General features: G+C 38.5%; 1 protein-coding gene across 1 annotated transcript; it reads left to right on the plus strand.

Moving 5' to 3' along the window:
- The first annotated feature begins 1,029 nt into the window (after window positions 1–1,029).
- Window positions 1,030–11,617, plus strand: LOC100495518 (cytochrome P450 2D17). The gene is made up of 9 exons (XM_002933763.5): window positions 1,030–1,610; window positions 2,097–2,268; window positions 3,451–3,603; window positions 5,312–5,472; window positions 6,731–6,904; window positions 7,903–8,044; window positions 9,436–9,623; window positions 10,128–10,269; window positions 11,016–11,617. The coding sequence occupies exons 1-9, from the start codon at window positions 1,404–1,406 to the stop codon at window positions 11,192–11,194; spliced, it is 1,518 nt and encodes a 505-aa protein (XP_002933809.3). The 5' UTR covers window positions 1,030–1,403; the 3' UTR covers window positions 11,195–11,617.
- The last annotated feature ends 3,450 nt before the right edge of the window (window positions 11,618–15,067 follow it).

The raw sequence follows: 15,067 nt of genomic DNA on the forward strand, positions 1-15,067 counted from the left end.
ACCTGGATGGGGAATACCCCCTTCAACCCTCTTGACTAAGCAAAACAGACAGAGCTATTTCATAGAACAGAAATGGCAGCATACAATATTTAATGCTCTACACATATAAGAAATCTCACAGAAATCTTTTTAAAAAACTTAACATTGGACAAAAGTAGTATTGGGGTACAAATATACCCCCTAAAACAATGGAAGTCTGTCATATTTATATCCTCTCTAGCTTGTGTCTGTTAATGTTTCCCCTAACCCTGTACCTGTCATTTCATGTGCTCCCCTATCTCCATTCTGTCCATTACTATAAATGCCCCATCCATTGTTAATCAGCCTGTATACACAAAGCACAGAAAGAAATTACCAGGGCTCGGTCTAACCTATGCTGTAGCGTTGACCAGATGTAGAAACAATAAAGAGCCATTATTTGCCTTTAGAAATAATTTTACAAAAAAATTAGGTGTCAGTACCACACTTTGGCCAAAATAAGTAAGCTCATGTGCCACACCAAGGCCCCTCATTATACATACAATTAGCATTCTACTGTAGTGAGTTTAAAGTCAAGTCCCCCAGCAAACAGTGTGACTAAGTAGTAAGACCATTTGCACTTACCCTTTATTCAGGAGCCCTAATGAGAAACCAGGGAGCGTATAAGCCCATTAACATATTTCTGTGAGCCCTACACTGCCTAACAACATTCTATATCTATGGTGCATTTAAAATCAAGTCCCCCAACAAACAGTGTAACTGAGTCGTGTTATATAACATAAGGTTTCAGTAAGTAAAACTTCAACAGGGCAACCCACCACCATTACAAAAAAAACCCCTCCTTTTATTTAAATCAATATGCATCAATTCATGAACTGAATGAGCCACAGCTATTCTGATTAGTGCAGGTAATAAAGAATGGAAGCAGATTGTAAGCTCTATGGGGAAGGGAGCTCCTTTAAATGTTAATAAAAATAAGACTGGAATCCTAGAGAGCTGGTTGCAGAGTCTGTAATATTACCAGCAGAGGGAGAACTAAACGTGCATTGGGCTTGGCAAGTATTCAGGAAGTGTATCTGTACAGAGCTGGAATTAAGGTTTCACTTTGACCGGCAGGCTAAACAAGGAAGCAGATACTGATTGGATTGTACTAGCAGGGAGCTAAGTGTGAGCTGTGTGAGTCCTTCCTGTTCCCGTGCAAAACAAGCTCTCCGAATTGCAGGCAGCACAGGGTGTAATTACTGGAATGGTTTGGAGCAGGAAATATCTAGGACTGGCATAGTTTAGGAAAAACTGAGAAAATGTATATATCTCTCTATACAGCATATGAAAGAAAATGGTAAAAAAGAGGAGATACACAGTATGCTGAATGAAGTGAAGGAGGATCACACCAAGCACAAAACTAGTTCTGCAGAACAGACACCATGAGCCTTCTATTCCAGCTCTGCCCATTTGCCTTGGGGTGTAATGTCTTCACACTGGGCATCATCTTCACCCTTCTGCTTCTGCTGTTGGACTTCATGAAGCGCAGGAAACCCTGCAAAGACTTCCCTCCCAGCCCCCCCTCCTGGCCCTTTGTGGGGAACCTGCTGCAGGTGGACTTTAAAAGTTCCCAAATCGCTTTAAGACAGGTAAGTGTGACCCTCACCTCACAGTGCTTTTCCCATGGGGATGTCTTTGTTGTAATTAATATTTTTACTGTGTGTCACAGGCTCAAAATTGTTGCTATTAATCTATGATGTGTCAGTTCATATGGGTGGCCCTACCTAGTAAAAGTAACTGATTAGCGACACCAAATCTCAATGAGCCATGCATTTCACATGACAGTCTTGCATTTTCCCTTCTGCTGTGTCCCAAACAGCAACTCAATGAATGCAGCTCTGCCAAACACAGGCTTGTATTCAGGGGAAAGGAACTTAAAGATAGTTTCTCCCTTTTTATATATCAGAAATATCATATGTAACATTCATGTGATTAAGTTCTAGCAATATCTGGTAACTGAATCACTGCTATTTGCCAACTAGTTCTAGTTTAGCTACTGTATAAGCATAAGCTATTAGCATGCTTCTTCGACTTTATACTCCAAATACATTTCTTTTACGCTCTTTTTGTAACAGCTCTCTAAAACATATGGGGATGTGATAAGCCTGCAGGTCTTTTGGAAACCCATGGTGGTGCTCAATGGATTTGAAGTAATGAAGGAGGCTTTGCTACAGAAGTCAGAGGACATAGCAGACCGTCCCATAATTTACTTGTTTGAAATGCTTGGGTTTGATGAGAACAACAAAGGTAATGCGAGTTTTAATCTCCATGGAAATGAAAGCTTTACTTTGTATCAGGAACAATAAACATAGGGCACAAATATGGTGATTTTATATTCAAGGAAATCACTATGAGCATATAATGTTTGTAAATTACCACATATAGGTGTATCCGGAAACCTGTTTTCCAGAAAGTTCCAAATTACAGAAAGATTATCTCCCATATAGTACATTTTATACAAATAATTATATGTTTTTTAAAAATTTAATTTTTCTTTCTAATAATAAAACAGCTTATATTTGATGGTACCTAAGCTTCATGAATCCACATTGGTGGAAAAACAATCCCAATCCCCAATGTGCAAATGATTTTTAGCAGACTTACGGTACGGTGATTACAGAAAGAGTCCTTATTTGGAAAACCCCATGAACCAAGAATGTCAGACATTACAGGATACAGGATCTATTATTTGGAATGCTTGCGACTGGGATTTCTGAATATGGGGCATATTGTGTGACAGATAAAGCACTGTTTATAGAAGTGTATAAACTATAATATACAAACATCCATTCATATATACACATACTAAAAGGAAAAAAAAACTTTTTTTATAGGTTTGTGCACTTCTTTAAAACTTGCTTCTACTAGTTTAGTTCTCTGGCCCTCCTTTAGATGGGATTCATGTAATCTGCACCTTTTGCATCCAGTTTTATATGCAACCAGTTGGAAGGACTGCTATCCAGTGTCGGACTGGGATGCCAGGGGCCCACTAGAAAACCTTAGACCATGGGCCCACTCTCCAAACTACTTCTACTCCACTCCTCACTCAACCTCTATATTTTCCTAGTTTTTTATCTTTACATACTATATTCTATTCTTGTTTGTTCTATTCTTCTTTGTTCATATAGAAAAATAAGGAATTAATTAGGCCAAATGGTTAGAAGCATGGGGGTCCCCTGACACCTGGGCCCACCGGGAGTTTTCCTGGTATCCCTGTGGGCCAGTCCAACCCTGCTGCTATCACATATAAACACACATAAGCACAAGGCATTATTTACATTTACTGCACTTCTGCCTCAAGTGGTTTGTGCCTAGGCACAAAATATGCACAGAACCATTAATGTAATAGAAAATAACATAGCAGTTAATTATGCAATGCAGTGTCCAGTGAAACAGTCCCCAAATTGATTTCTTGTGTCTCTTAACAAGGCGTTTTGTTTGCAAATTACGGCCAATCTTGGAAGGACCTAAGAAGATTCACCTTGTCTACATTGAGGGATTTTGGGATGGGAAAAAAATCCCTGGAGGAGAGAGTGAGAGAAGAAGCTGGGTACCTGTGTGATGCCTTCCAGTCTGAACAAGGTCAGAAAACAGGAGTTTTTAAAGACTTGCAATAAGAAAAGAGGCCATAGAATAATTCCTTCTGAGACAAGGGTCAATGTTCTTGCCACTACCTTTGTACATGAACTTCATGGTTAATCATTCACGCTCTTTACTCTCTAATACCCTTCTGGCTGATAAAGGCAGTAAATATGTATTCATTTTGTTCAGTTACATCAATCATATTCAAGAAATTCTGCTCCTTCCTAAAGGGGTGGTTCACCTTTAAGATAACTTCTAGTATGTAAGTAAGCACAAAACTATTGCTCAGTGAGACTACAATTATATTATTACTTTTTATTGCTTATCTTTCTGTTTATTTCCCCTCCTGTATGTATTATAGTCTCCTATTTAAAGGGATTGTTTACCTTTAAATTTACTTTTAGTATTACATAGACATTTATATTGTGAGATTATTTGCATTTGGTTTTAATTTTGGTTTTAATTTGTTGTAGTTTTTCAGATATGTAGCTTTTAGTTCTTCAGCTCTCCAGTTTGGAATTTTAGCAGCTATCTAGTTGCTAGGGTCTTGTTTAACATAGCAACCAGGAAGTGGTTTAACTGAGAGACTGAACAGAAAGATAAGCAATAAAAAGTAACAATAATAATAAAATTGTAAGATCTCACAGCAATAGTTTTTGACTACTGGGCAAATAATAAGCAAATAAAAATTGGGCAGGTTTGGAAACCCTGTTGGGGAAGGATTGCATCAGCATATTGATGAGGTCCTCCATTAGGTCTCCGTACATCCCCATTGTGATCTTTAATTCAGTGGCCAAAAAATCACATAATCCTAATTTGGGCCAAAGTGTTAGTGGCCAGATTGGGTAAAGATTAGTGAGGTTGCCAAACAAGAACATCTTAACATATATGGCCATTTTAAGATGTCTTTGCAGGTTAAAATAATAATATTAAGATGGCAAAAACCAATGGCTCCTACACTTTATAAAAGCTTTATCTAAAGCTATAAACAGCAAAAAATATATGGAACTCTTAAATGGATCTATAGCAGATGTTTTGGGACTTCCATGGATCAAGCCCCCCTTTGAGGTCCAACATTGGTTCAGAGCCCCCTTATCTAGCAACTTTATAGATATAAGAAAGAAAAAATATGTTTCTCCCTTATATTTACCAAAACCAAACTTGAAGATGGGCTTCCAGGAATACCTACCCGTAATCACTGGAGTAACTATAGAGAAAGCAGACCCGTGGTCGTGTAGGGCCTGGGGGCAGGGGGCCTGGACCACGGGGTCTGCTTCCTCTATAGCTGGAAGCAAATTAAAAAAATAGTTTATAAAGTCCCCCCTCCCCAGTCGCACTTCCCCCAGGGAGGTGTCCAATACACAAAGGGGGGCCAAGGATTTCTATTCTGTATACAATCTTAACTCAGCAATACAGACAACAGACAAATGTGTAGAAAGCTGTGCCTAACCATAAGCATTGTTAGTTTTTCAGTTCCATGTGGTGAACTTTGAATTTATGATTGTTATGTTCCTCAGTATTACTAATGAATTGCTATCCCGCTTTCCTTGTCCTTTATGTTGGATTTTATAATGAGTGTTCTTATATGTATTTTATACATTTATATTAGGCCCCCCATTCTGAAAATTGCATCTCAGGGAAAAATGAACTTAGTAGCCCCTTAGGTGATGCAAACTTTTTTCTAATACTTTATGCTGTATTTTTGCAGGCCGTCCCTTTGACCCACAAGTTTTAATAAACACAGCAGTCAGTAACGTTATCTGCTCTATCATATTTGGTGAACGCTTTGAATATGATGATCACAAGTTCCAAAAGCTTCTGAGGCTAACCGAAGAAATTGTAACATCAGAATCTGGGAAAGTGACCCAGGTAATGCAAGAAAATGAACATGTTTTTAATTACATTTATTTACTTTGAGACTGTTTTACATTTCATGAATCTATTGTTCTTGCTGTTCATACTTTCCTGGATTATATTAGATCTTAACATATTCCCACATAGATGTGGTGGTTTGAACTTAAGTACAATTGCCTCATAGTTTTCTACATCATTTGGGTGGCCACAGAGCTTTCAGTGGTTGGCAAAATCTTTTCATTTAGTATAGAATTAATTAAAAGAGCACAAAAGCTTATGCGAGAATTAAGTATTAAGTATTTGTTTGGCTTTAATTCTCACTTTAACTAATTCCATTGATTCTAATCATCAATGTTGATTTGCACCAAGTAAGTCATTAATCTTAAAACAACAGCCATTGCAAACACTGGCCCATCTAGTTTAGACAAATTTGAGAGCTTCATTCAGTTCACACAGGCTACTGCTTTAATTCTCCAACTCAATTTCAACTTCTATGGCAACAGTGAACTAGAGGAACTTTCATGTCATTTTATAAAGGGATTATGAAGTCAACCCAGCAATTATATAGTTACATTGGGTTAAAAAAAGACCTACAAGTTCAACCCTTCCAAGTAAACCCAGCACACACAATCTATACTTACCAATCTATACTATTGGCAGTAAAATGCCAAAATGACTTTCCTTCTCCTTTAATGGGACTAAGTTAGGGGAATCCTTGATACAGTATGATCTGCATAGGGAAATTTGTGGATAATAAAAAGTAGCTGTAGCAAGTAATGGCGATCAATGTGGTACTATCTTATATTAAAAGGAGTATTCATTTATGGGAGAAGGTCTTTTTCACCGGCTGTACCGGTTTCACTGGTACAGCCCCAGTGGCATCCTATCTATTCCCTAAAATGGCAATTATGCAGACTGAGAAAGTCCACATAAGAAAAACTAAGCTGATAATCAGTATGAATATTTACTTTGCAAAAAAAAAAAATTTACAGCTTGTAACGGTCAGAGACACTTAAACAATCCCAACTATTCAGAAATGGGATTCATTTCATAAAAAAATAAGTAACTTCTTTCTTCTTCATTGTATAAAATAAGAAACATATTACATGCTTTGATTTGTATACATCATGTAGTAACTCAAGTATGCCTTGATATTCTCTCTCTCTCTCTCTGTATGTATGTATATATATATATCTCAAGATATAATTAGATATAGGTTGGATATGTACAATGTTACACTGGACACTATATTGCTTTTATTTTGTGTGCCTAGGTTATAACTTTATTTGCATGGATATCTAAATTTCCGGGCCTAGCCAAGCCGTTTTTCCAAACTCGGATGCAATTGCATAAATATCTACAAGAAATTATCAATGAGCATAAGCAAACATGGGATTCTGGGCACACAAGGGATTTTATTGATGCCTTCATACTTGAGATGGAAAAGGTAAGTTTACACAGGAAGTCTTGAGTTACCATTCTATCTAGTGGTAGGATTTACTAGAACAGTAGATATGAAATATATGTTGTAATAAATAACAGTAAATAAATAACCAACTGTAGGCTGGCATGAAGAAGGTTTTCCATGAAAAACAGGTAATGGGACCCTTTATTTAGGACCGATGTAACCAGAATAAATGAAAGAATGAAAGAAACAGCTGAATACTATAGTTAAGATTTGGAAAATGTGCAGGGGAAAAGTTGAATAAGTTGATAAGTGTTTAGGGTGGGTAGGAGCATAGAGGTGATGGTTTGGCTTGGCTACCTTATCCTCTGTTCAAGGACATCCTAAGCAAAGTATTGTTGCTTTAAAGAAAGAAGAAACATAACCTGCCATTGACTGTAGGAATGAGATGGTCAGTCAAATGTGATCCAGGGTATCTGTTAATATAACGCAGTTAGTGGGGAAAAAATAATACAGCATTAACAAATGAAGGCTAATCTGAGCTAAACCACAGATGTGAACTCTCATTAGCTCAGCCAGGCGGAATAAAATGGAATCAGTTAGCTTGTGCAATTTTAGCAGGTCTGCATTTATTCCATATACCCGCGCCCACCCCACCCTACCTCTTATGTCATGGAGGGGGCGGGGCAGGGCAGACATGCATCTATGAATAGACGCCGCCAGTTGTGGCATTAGGGCACAGTAAGGTCCCAAGTGGGGAGGGCGCAGGAAGAGCTTGGCCTGAACCCGCCTGTGACCCAAATATGTTGTGCATCTGTTTGGCAGTAACTGGAAGAAAATGCAGAGGAGCACAATTAGAGTTAATTCACCATAGTGAGGTCATGATAGAAAGGTAACTGACTGGTAGCTCATACCTTACATTAAGATAAAAAATGGTAGAATGAATTATTTGCAATGTAAACAGTGTAATTTAGTAATGAAAACGACACCATACAAATCATGACTGAATCCCTTTAATTTACTCTTTTTTTTCTTTTTAGGCAAAAGGAGTTAAAGACAGTAATTTTAATGATCAGAATCTTCTGTTAATTATAGCGGACTTATTTGCAGCTGGCACAGAAACTACAACCACAACCCTGAGATGGGGCCTGCTGTTTATGTTGCTGTACCCAGATGTGCAAAGTAAGTTTTAAAAAGAGCTAAATAAATACACATATAGTAGCTGTAACTCTTAACTATGTTGTTGGAGACATTTATTACACTTGGCTGAGAGTGGGAGACCAACCCAATGCTTTTCTTTTTTCTAGAGAAAGGGGTGAGGTTAAATAAGAAGCTGGGCATCCTATACAGTTGGTCATTTCATATATATGATGTACCAGACAACACTATCCTCTTGGATTTCATACTTTCACATTTAATGGAAGCTCCACTTCCTTCTGTGGCAAGATGTTTTGTGTAACCCATGGTCTTCTGTGGTTAGTCTGACCCGTTGTGAGATCTCTACCAACCCAGGACTGCTTATTTGTATGGAGCATTTATATGCTTTGTACCAGGTCCCCAGGCTTTTCTATGCATGCACTTGCCTTGGTGCACATCCGAACGGGCATGTGCCAACACATTTAAATGTAAAAGGTGGCTGCTTTCTGTATTCTGTGCCCAAGCTGGTTCTGTTTGCTACAGTTTCTCCCAAGCCTTGTTCCTGGTTGTCATCCCCTGGTTACTGACTCCTGCCTGGTTCCTGACTCTGTAAGCTCCCCGCCCTGACTCCTTGCCTGCTTTTTACTAAAAATCTAACTGTTCTCATTCTTTTTCTCCTTTAAGAAGTTTGAATAAACTCTTTTCCACGAATGTCTGACATTTACTATAAAGTCTGAACTGTATGTGCAGGAAAAAGTTGCAGAAAGATCTTTTTGCTACAGTTTCTCCCAAGCCTTGTTCTCGGTTCTGTTCCCCTGGTTACTGACTCCTGCCTGGTTCCTGACTCTGATTGTAAGCTCCCTGCCCTGACTCCTTAAGGTGCTTTTCACTGTAGTATGCTTTGGATCAAACTCTGCTGTGTTCAGGTTCTTTCAAGTTTTTTCATGTCAGTCCATAGCAGAAAGTTCTGTGTTCCGAAAAGGGTGTCGATGAAGACCGGTCCCAGCAGGGCTCTCCTGCTCATTAAAGAGTTTGATCTTTCTAGCAGTCTCCAGGGTTCCTGCCAAACAGATCGTGACACCCTGTATTTTCTTTTTTGCTAAAATGCCATCTGACACCTTCTTAAAGCTATCCAATGTACAACCATGATGGATGTGAAGCGCAGCCCTGTCCTACCTCCTGCCCTATAGCTCGGAAACAGAGAGCAGAGGCCTGCGGCTATTGGCACAATGCCCCATGCAGTGTACTGCACATTCCAAGTTTACTAACAAGTTGAGGTGTCATGTAGAAATACAACAATGGTGATCTGGTTCTTGTAATTATACTGACTTATTCACAGGGTAGGCCAAATATGCCACATTTATACTGAGACAAGTAGGCAGCATCCTAAAAGCTTTAAGATCAATGACACACTGGGCATTTTCTCCTGCTTTCAGGAAAGGTGCAAGAGGAAATTGACCAAGTGATTGGAAGAACCAGGAAGCCTACCATGGGAGATGTATTACAGATGCCTTATACCAATGCAGTCATCCATGAAATCCAGCGTTATGCAGATATAATCCCTCTCTCCGTGCCACATATGACATACAGAGACACACATATCAAAGGCTTTTTCATACCAAAAGTATTATTATTTTTCTCTATTTAAAAAAAGTGTTATTCCCACCTGCAGTACAGTCCAGTTCTCAGATAGTTTCTATTAGATTACATGTTTGTGAAATGTTATAGACTTCTTATATTGTACATTATTAGTTCCAGTGATAATGAAGGATAGAGAAGCAGTCCTGTATCGGGTAAAACTAAAATACCATAAAATCAGTAGATATCTGGGAATTTTCATGTGCATCCTTGTCCACTCTTCTGCTAGAGATGCAATACAAAGAACTAAAGCCTTTTAAACCCAGTGTGGTACAGGCCATACCGTACAGTTTCAGCTAATAAAGCCTCACGTTATCGCAAAGGATTCTACTCTAGTGAACACTTGAAAGTCTTTATTTAGCATGCTATGATTAAATGCATAAAGTAAGTAGGCTGCTAGGGGACATAAGCAAAGGCATGCTGTACATAGTGACTCTAATTCAGACCACGGCTGTATCTACTAAATTTATTCTCATTTGCACTTTTACAGGGCACCGTTATTATGACCAACCTGTCCTCTGTGCTTAAAGATGAGAAAGTCTGGGAAAAGCCTTTCCAGTTTTATCCGGAGCATTTTATTGATAGGGATGGCAAGTTTGTGAAAAGAGAAGCATTCATGGCATTCTCTGCAGGTAATAACAATGATACATATACAAAACTAGAAAAGGCATTGGAACATGAGTTACTTACATCTCACCTCCCCTCAAGCATCAGACATAAATCAGGCTCTGTATGGGTCAGGGACTTGCTGTGCATTCTGATTTACAGTACAGGTATAGGACCCATTATCCAGAATGCTCAGGACCAAGGGTATTCCGGATAAGGGGTCTTTCCGTAATTTGGATCTCCATACCTTAAGTCTACTAAAAGATCAATAAAACATTAATTAAACCCAATAGGATTGTTTTCCATCCAATAAGGATTATTTATATCTTAATTGGGATCCATTACAAGGTACAGTTTTATTTCTACATAGAAAAAGGAAATCAGTTTTAAAATTCTGAATTATTTGCTTATAATGGAGTCTATGGGAGACGGGCATTCCGTAATTCGGAGCTTTCTGGATAACGGGTTTCCGGATAAGGGGTCCAATACCTGTACTGCATACAATTGGCAGCACTGAGTAAGAATGACTATAATGCAGTATTTACAGATGGGGTTACATCTACTAATGGGTAAATGATATTATTTTTATGTCATTTACCTAAAATGTATTTTAATCCTAAACCAGTGGTAAGAATATTTTTCCATCTGACAGCAGAAGTAAAATGACCCAAAAATCATCAGCCTTTATACCTTTATTTCCACAAAGCTTGACTTTGAATATTGTTGCATGTTCTTCTTTGAAATTTCGCTTACAGAGATTTGTTGTTTCCAGGTCGCCGTGTTTGCCTAGGAGAGCAGTTGGCCAGGATGGAACTGTTCCTCTTCTTTTCGTCTCTCCTGCAGCGCTTCTCATTTCAGATCCCTGATGGCGAGCCTTGCCCACGGGAAGATCCAGAGTTTGTATATATGCAGTTCCCACACCGTTATAAAATCTGTGCTAAAGTTAGATAGACAGCTGCTCATTATAGGTGTGAAAAATAGTTTATATTATTAAAAAAAATGAATCTACTAGGCAGTATTGGTAGTTGCAGTTTTTCTGGAACAGGAAGCGTAAAAGCTGAGTTTGTGTGACTGAACTCCACACATAATCAGGGTATCATTTGCTTATGTATTTTTGTAATACCTTTTAATTTTTAAGCACTTGATTGATTTACAGTAACCAAGTTCATGTATTTCTGCTGTTTTATTGTGGGGGGAGATGTTTATTTTAGGCTTATGTATCACTGGGTGTTTTAAGGGCCATAACTGAAGCACAACAAAAATAAAAAGCTGCCGAGGTGTTTTGTTTGCCAGGGTAGCCGCTTAAAGGAACAGTAACACTAAAAAATGAAAGAGCTTTAAAGTAATAAAAATATAATGCACTGTTGCCCTGCACTGGTAAAACTGGTGTGTTTGCTACAGTAACACTACTATAATTTATATAATAAGCTGCTGTGTAGCCACGGGGGCAGCCATTCAAGCTGGAAAAAAGGAGAAAAGGCACAGGTTACATAGCAGATAACAGATAAGTTCTGTAGAATACAATAGTGTTTTATCTGTTATCTGCTATGTGCCTGTGCCTGTGCCTTTTCTCCTTTGAATGGCTGCCTCCATGGCTACATAGCAGCTTATTTATATAAACTATAGTAGACTTTCTGAAGTAAACACACAACTTTTACCAGTGCAGGGCAGCAGCACATTATATTTTAGTTACTTTTATACACTTTCATTTTTTGGTGTTACTGTTCCTTTAAGAATCACCCCGAAAAGTTTTTCAATCCACGTGTGTCTGCTTTTTCTTTATCTGCTTTGTTGTGTCAAGGTTAATTGGTGGTATGTATACTATGTATTAAACTCTGAAACTCTTGTTTGTTAATATTTACTTACTATATAAAGAGAATTATGTGTTAATATACCATTTGCTTCCTTGACTTTTTGAATGAGTGTGTACATCTGAGTAAACAGACCCTAATGGATGACAAGCAAAATTATCTCTTTTCTTATGTATCGACACTTGATTGAATTGATTCTGGATGTGACTATGCACCCAGGTACAGTGAATTAAAAAGCTCACTGCAAAGAAGAGCAGTGCCTTTATGCTCATTGGAGGGCTCATATTTTACAACCAGAGACAGGCAATAAAGCACAGGAATGGCATCTCTTACTAAAGGGCCTATTTATCACAATTTGAGTTTGCATTATTTTTACGATTCGAGAAAAAAATATACAAGAGAATATTTTTCTTAACCTCAAATAGTCTTTATTTATTAAAGGAAAAGCCCATGAAAAGTTGCCAATAAATATCATATGATTCTCGCTGCAATTCTTTTTCTGCAAAAAAACCCATAACAGAATATTCTGCCATGGTTTTACCTTAAGCTAGCATTCGAAAAATAAAGTAACACGACAAAACTTGTTGAGTAAGGAAACAAAGTGCAGCAGAATATTCCTGCGCACATTTTTGCTCGGGACCAAGGGTATTCTGGATAAGGGGTCTTTCCGTAATTTGGATCTCCATACCTTAAGTCTACTGAAAAACCAATAAAACATTAATTAAACCCAATAGGACTGTTCTGCCCCCAATAAGGGGTAATTATATCTTAGTTGGGATCAAGTACAAGGTACAGTTTTATTATTACAGAGAAAAAGGAAATCATTTTTAAAAATCTGAATTATTTGCTTATAATGGAGTCTATGGGAGACAGGCTTTTCGTAATTCGGAGCTTTCTGGATAATGGGTTTCCGGATAAGGGGTCTGATACCTGTACAATCCTCATTTTTGAGAAATAATGACAGCTCCACGTGACCTCGCCAGCTTTTAGATCGCGTAGTTTTGTATTAGTAACAGTGACCATTAGATATACTGTCAGTCAGTTTGTGTACATGAATGGGGACCTCACTTCCTCCTGCAGGGGGCAGTATATTATTTGCCTCCAGCAAAGCCATTTTCATTTGGCACTCTAATTCCACAGCTTCCAGTAAAGGAAGTGTATCTGGTTTAAAATAAATCACCAGAGCCCTGTAGCAGTGTGTGAGGAATCTGCTCCCAGAATCGTGAAAATGCGATACGCTTCAGAGCCCAGGGAGTCCCTTTTTCCTCTTAGGGGAGGTGCCATCCAGGGCAGACACTGGGGCACTGCAGGCTCTTCAGGGTGCTGCAGGGGGTTGAGATATCCTTGTCGCCATTGTTATATCAGTGATGCAGAAGAGTAATGCAGACAGGCTGTCATGGGCGTCCGCAGAAAATTTTCCAAGGGGGGGCAAGTAAGCTAGCATCATCCTGCAACAGATAAATATATATATTTTTTTTTTTTTTTTGCAGGATGATACTAGGGGAGGCTAAATATGGCCCATACACAGACTGACCTACAGCTAATGTGACACTTAGTGGATTCACTGCTGACGTAAAAAGTTAACCTCCCAACTACCTCTTGCCGTTCCCACTGACTCCCAGGGATACTGTACAAAAGTGCGGGTGGGGGTGCTTTTTTTTTTTACCCTAAAATGTTTAGTATTAGTAGTAAAAGTATTCATACGCGCACTTCTGTTAGGGGATCTGCAAACATTTGTGTTTGGGATCAGTTAGCTTAAAGGGGTAGTTCGCATTCTAATTCACTTTTATTTTTAATGGTTTTTCAGTTATTTAGCTTTTTGTTCAGCAGCTCTCCATTTGGTATTTCAGCAGCTATCTGGTTGCTAGGGTCTTATTTACCCTAGCAACCAGGTAGTGATTTAAACAAGAGATGGGAATATGAATAGTTAAGGGGCCTACTTGGAAAAATAAGTAATACAAAATTATAATAATAATAAAATTGTAGCCTCGCAGAGCAATATTTTTTGGCCCCCATTTGAAATCTGTATAGAGGCAGAAGAGAAAGGCAAATTATTCAAAAAAATTAATTAGGAAGACCAATTGCAAAGTTGCTAGGAATAGGCCATTTTATAACATACTAAAGGTTAACTTAAAAGTGAACCACCCCTTTAGAAGTGTTTAGGTTAGTTTTATAGCAAGAAAGGCAGTGGGTACTGACTCCCCATTATATACAGTGAGACGCAGTCCGTATTTACAAACCCAGCACATTATATGCCATGAGGAGCAGTGGGTACTGATGGCAGATATTCAGGCCCTGGCACTATAACACTGGCACTGATACACAACATTGGCCCCACTGTAACTTACTATAAATGAACAAAACAATGACAAAAAAAAAAAAAAATAGTAAGTGCAAAAAACAACAACACATATATAAACACACAATGAGCTTTTTCAGAGGGAAAGAGTTAACTTACCCTCCATGTGTTAGGGTAGGGGATAGATTATAAATTAAACAATTTAATGTCAGCTAGTGATTCTTTAGAACTGTATAGTACCTGTGGGATGAAAACTGCAGCAAAAGTTGAGAGTTGGTTCTCAGGTAAAGTTACAGCTGCAGATTCATCTTTTCAGTCTTTATTTCTGTTTCCAGTTTGCAAAATCTCCCGATCCCTGTGTGCATCTGTGCTCTGATTGGTCAATTTTACTGTCTGTCAAGGAAGCTGTGCTCTGATTGGTGAATCCACAAGAAGAAAGATCCAATCGGAGCACAGCAAAAACGGGCTTGAGGGGAAAGTGCAGAAACGGAGTAAGGTTTTTGTTTTTTTTGCTACTTTTCCAGGGGGGGGCAAGTGCCCCCTCTTGCCCCCTTCTGTGGACGCCCATGCAGGCTGTTAACAGTTGACCATTTTTATTTTTCACACACAGAGACTCGTTTTCCAGTTTCCTCCCACTATTTCCCAAGGCTGCAACATTCTAACCTCCTTCAAAACATATAACTTTCTAAAACATAACACAGCTTATGCACATAC

Source organism: Xenopus tropicalis, chromosome 4 (genome assembly GCF_000004195.4).
Source record: "Xenopus tropicalis strain Nigerian chromosome 4, UCB_Xtro_10.0, whole genome shotgun sequence".
In the NCBI taxonomy this organism is placed as follows: Eukaryota; Metazoa; Chordata; class Amphibia; order Anura; family Pipidae; genus Xenopus; species Xenopus tropicalis.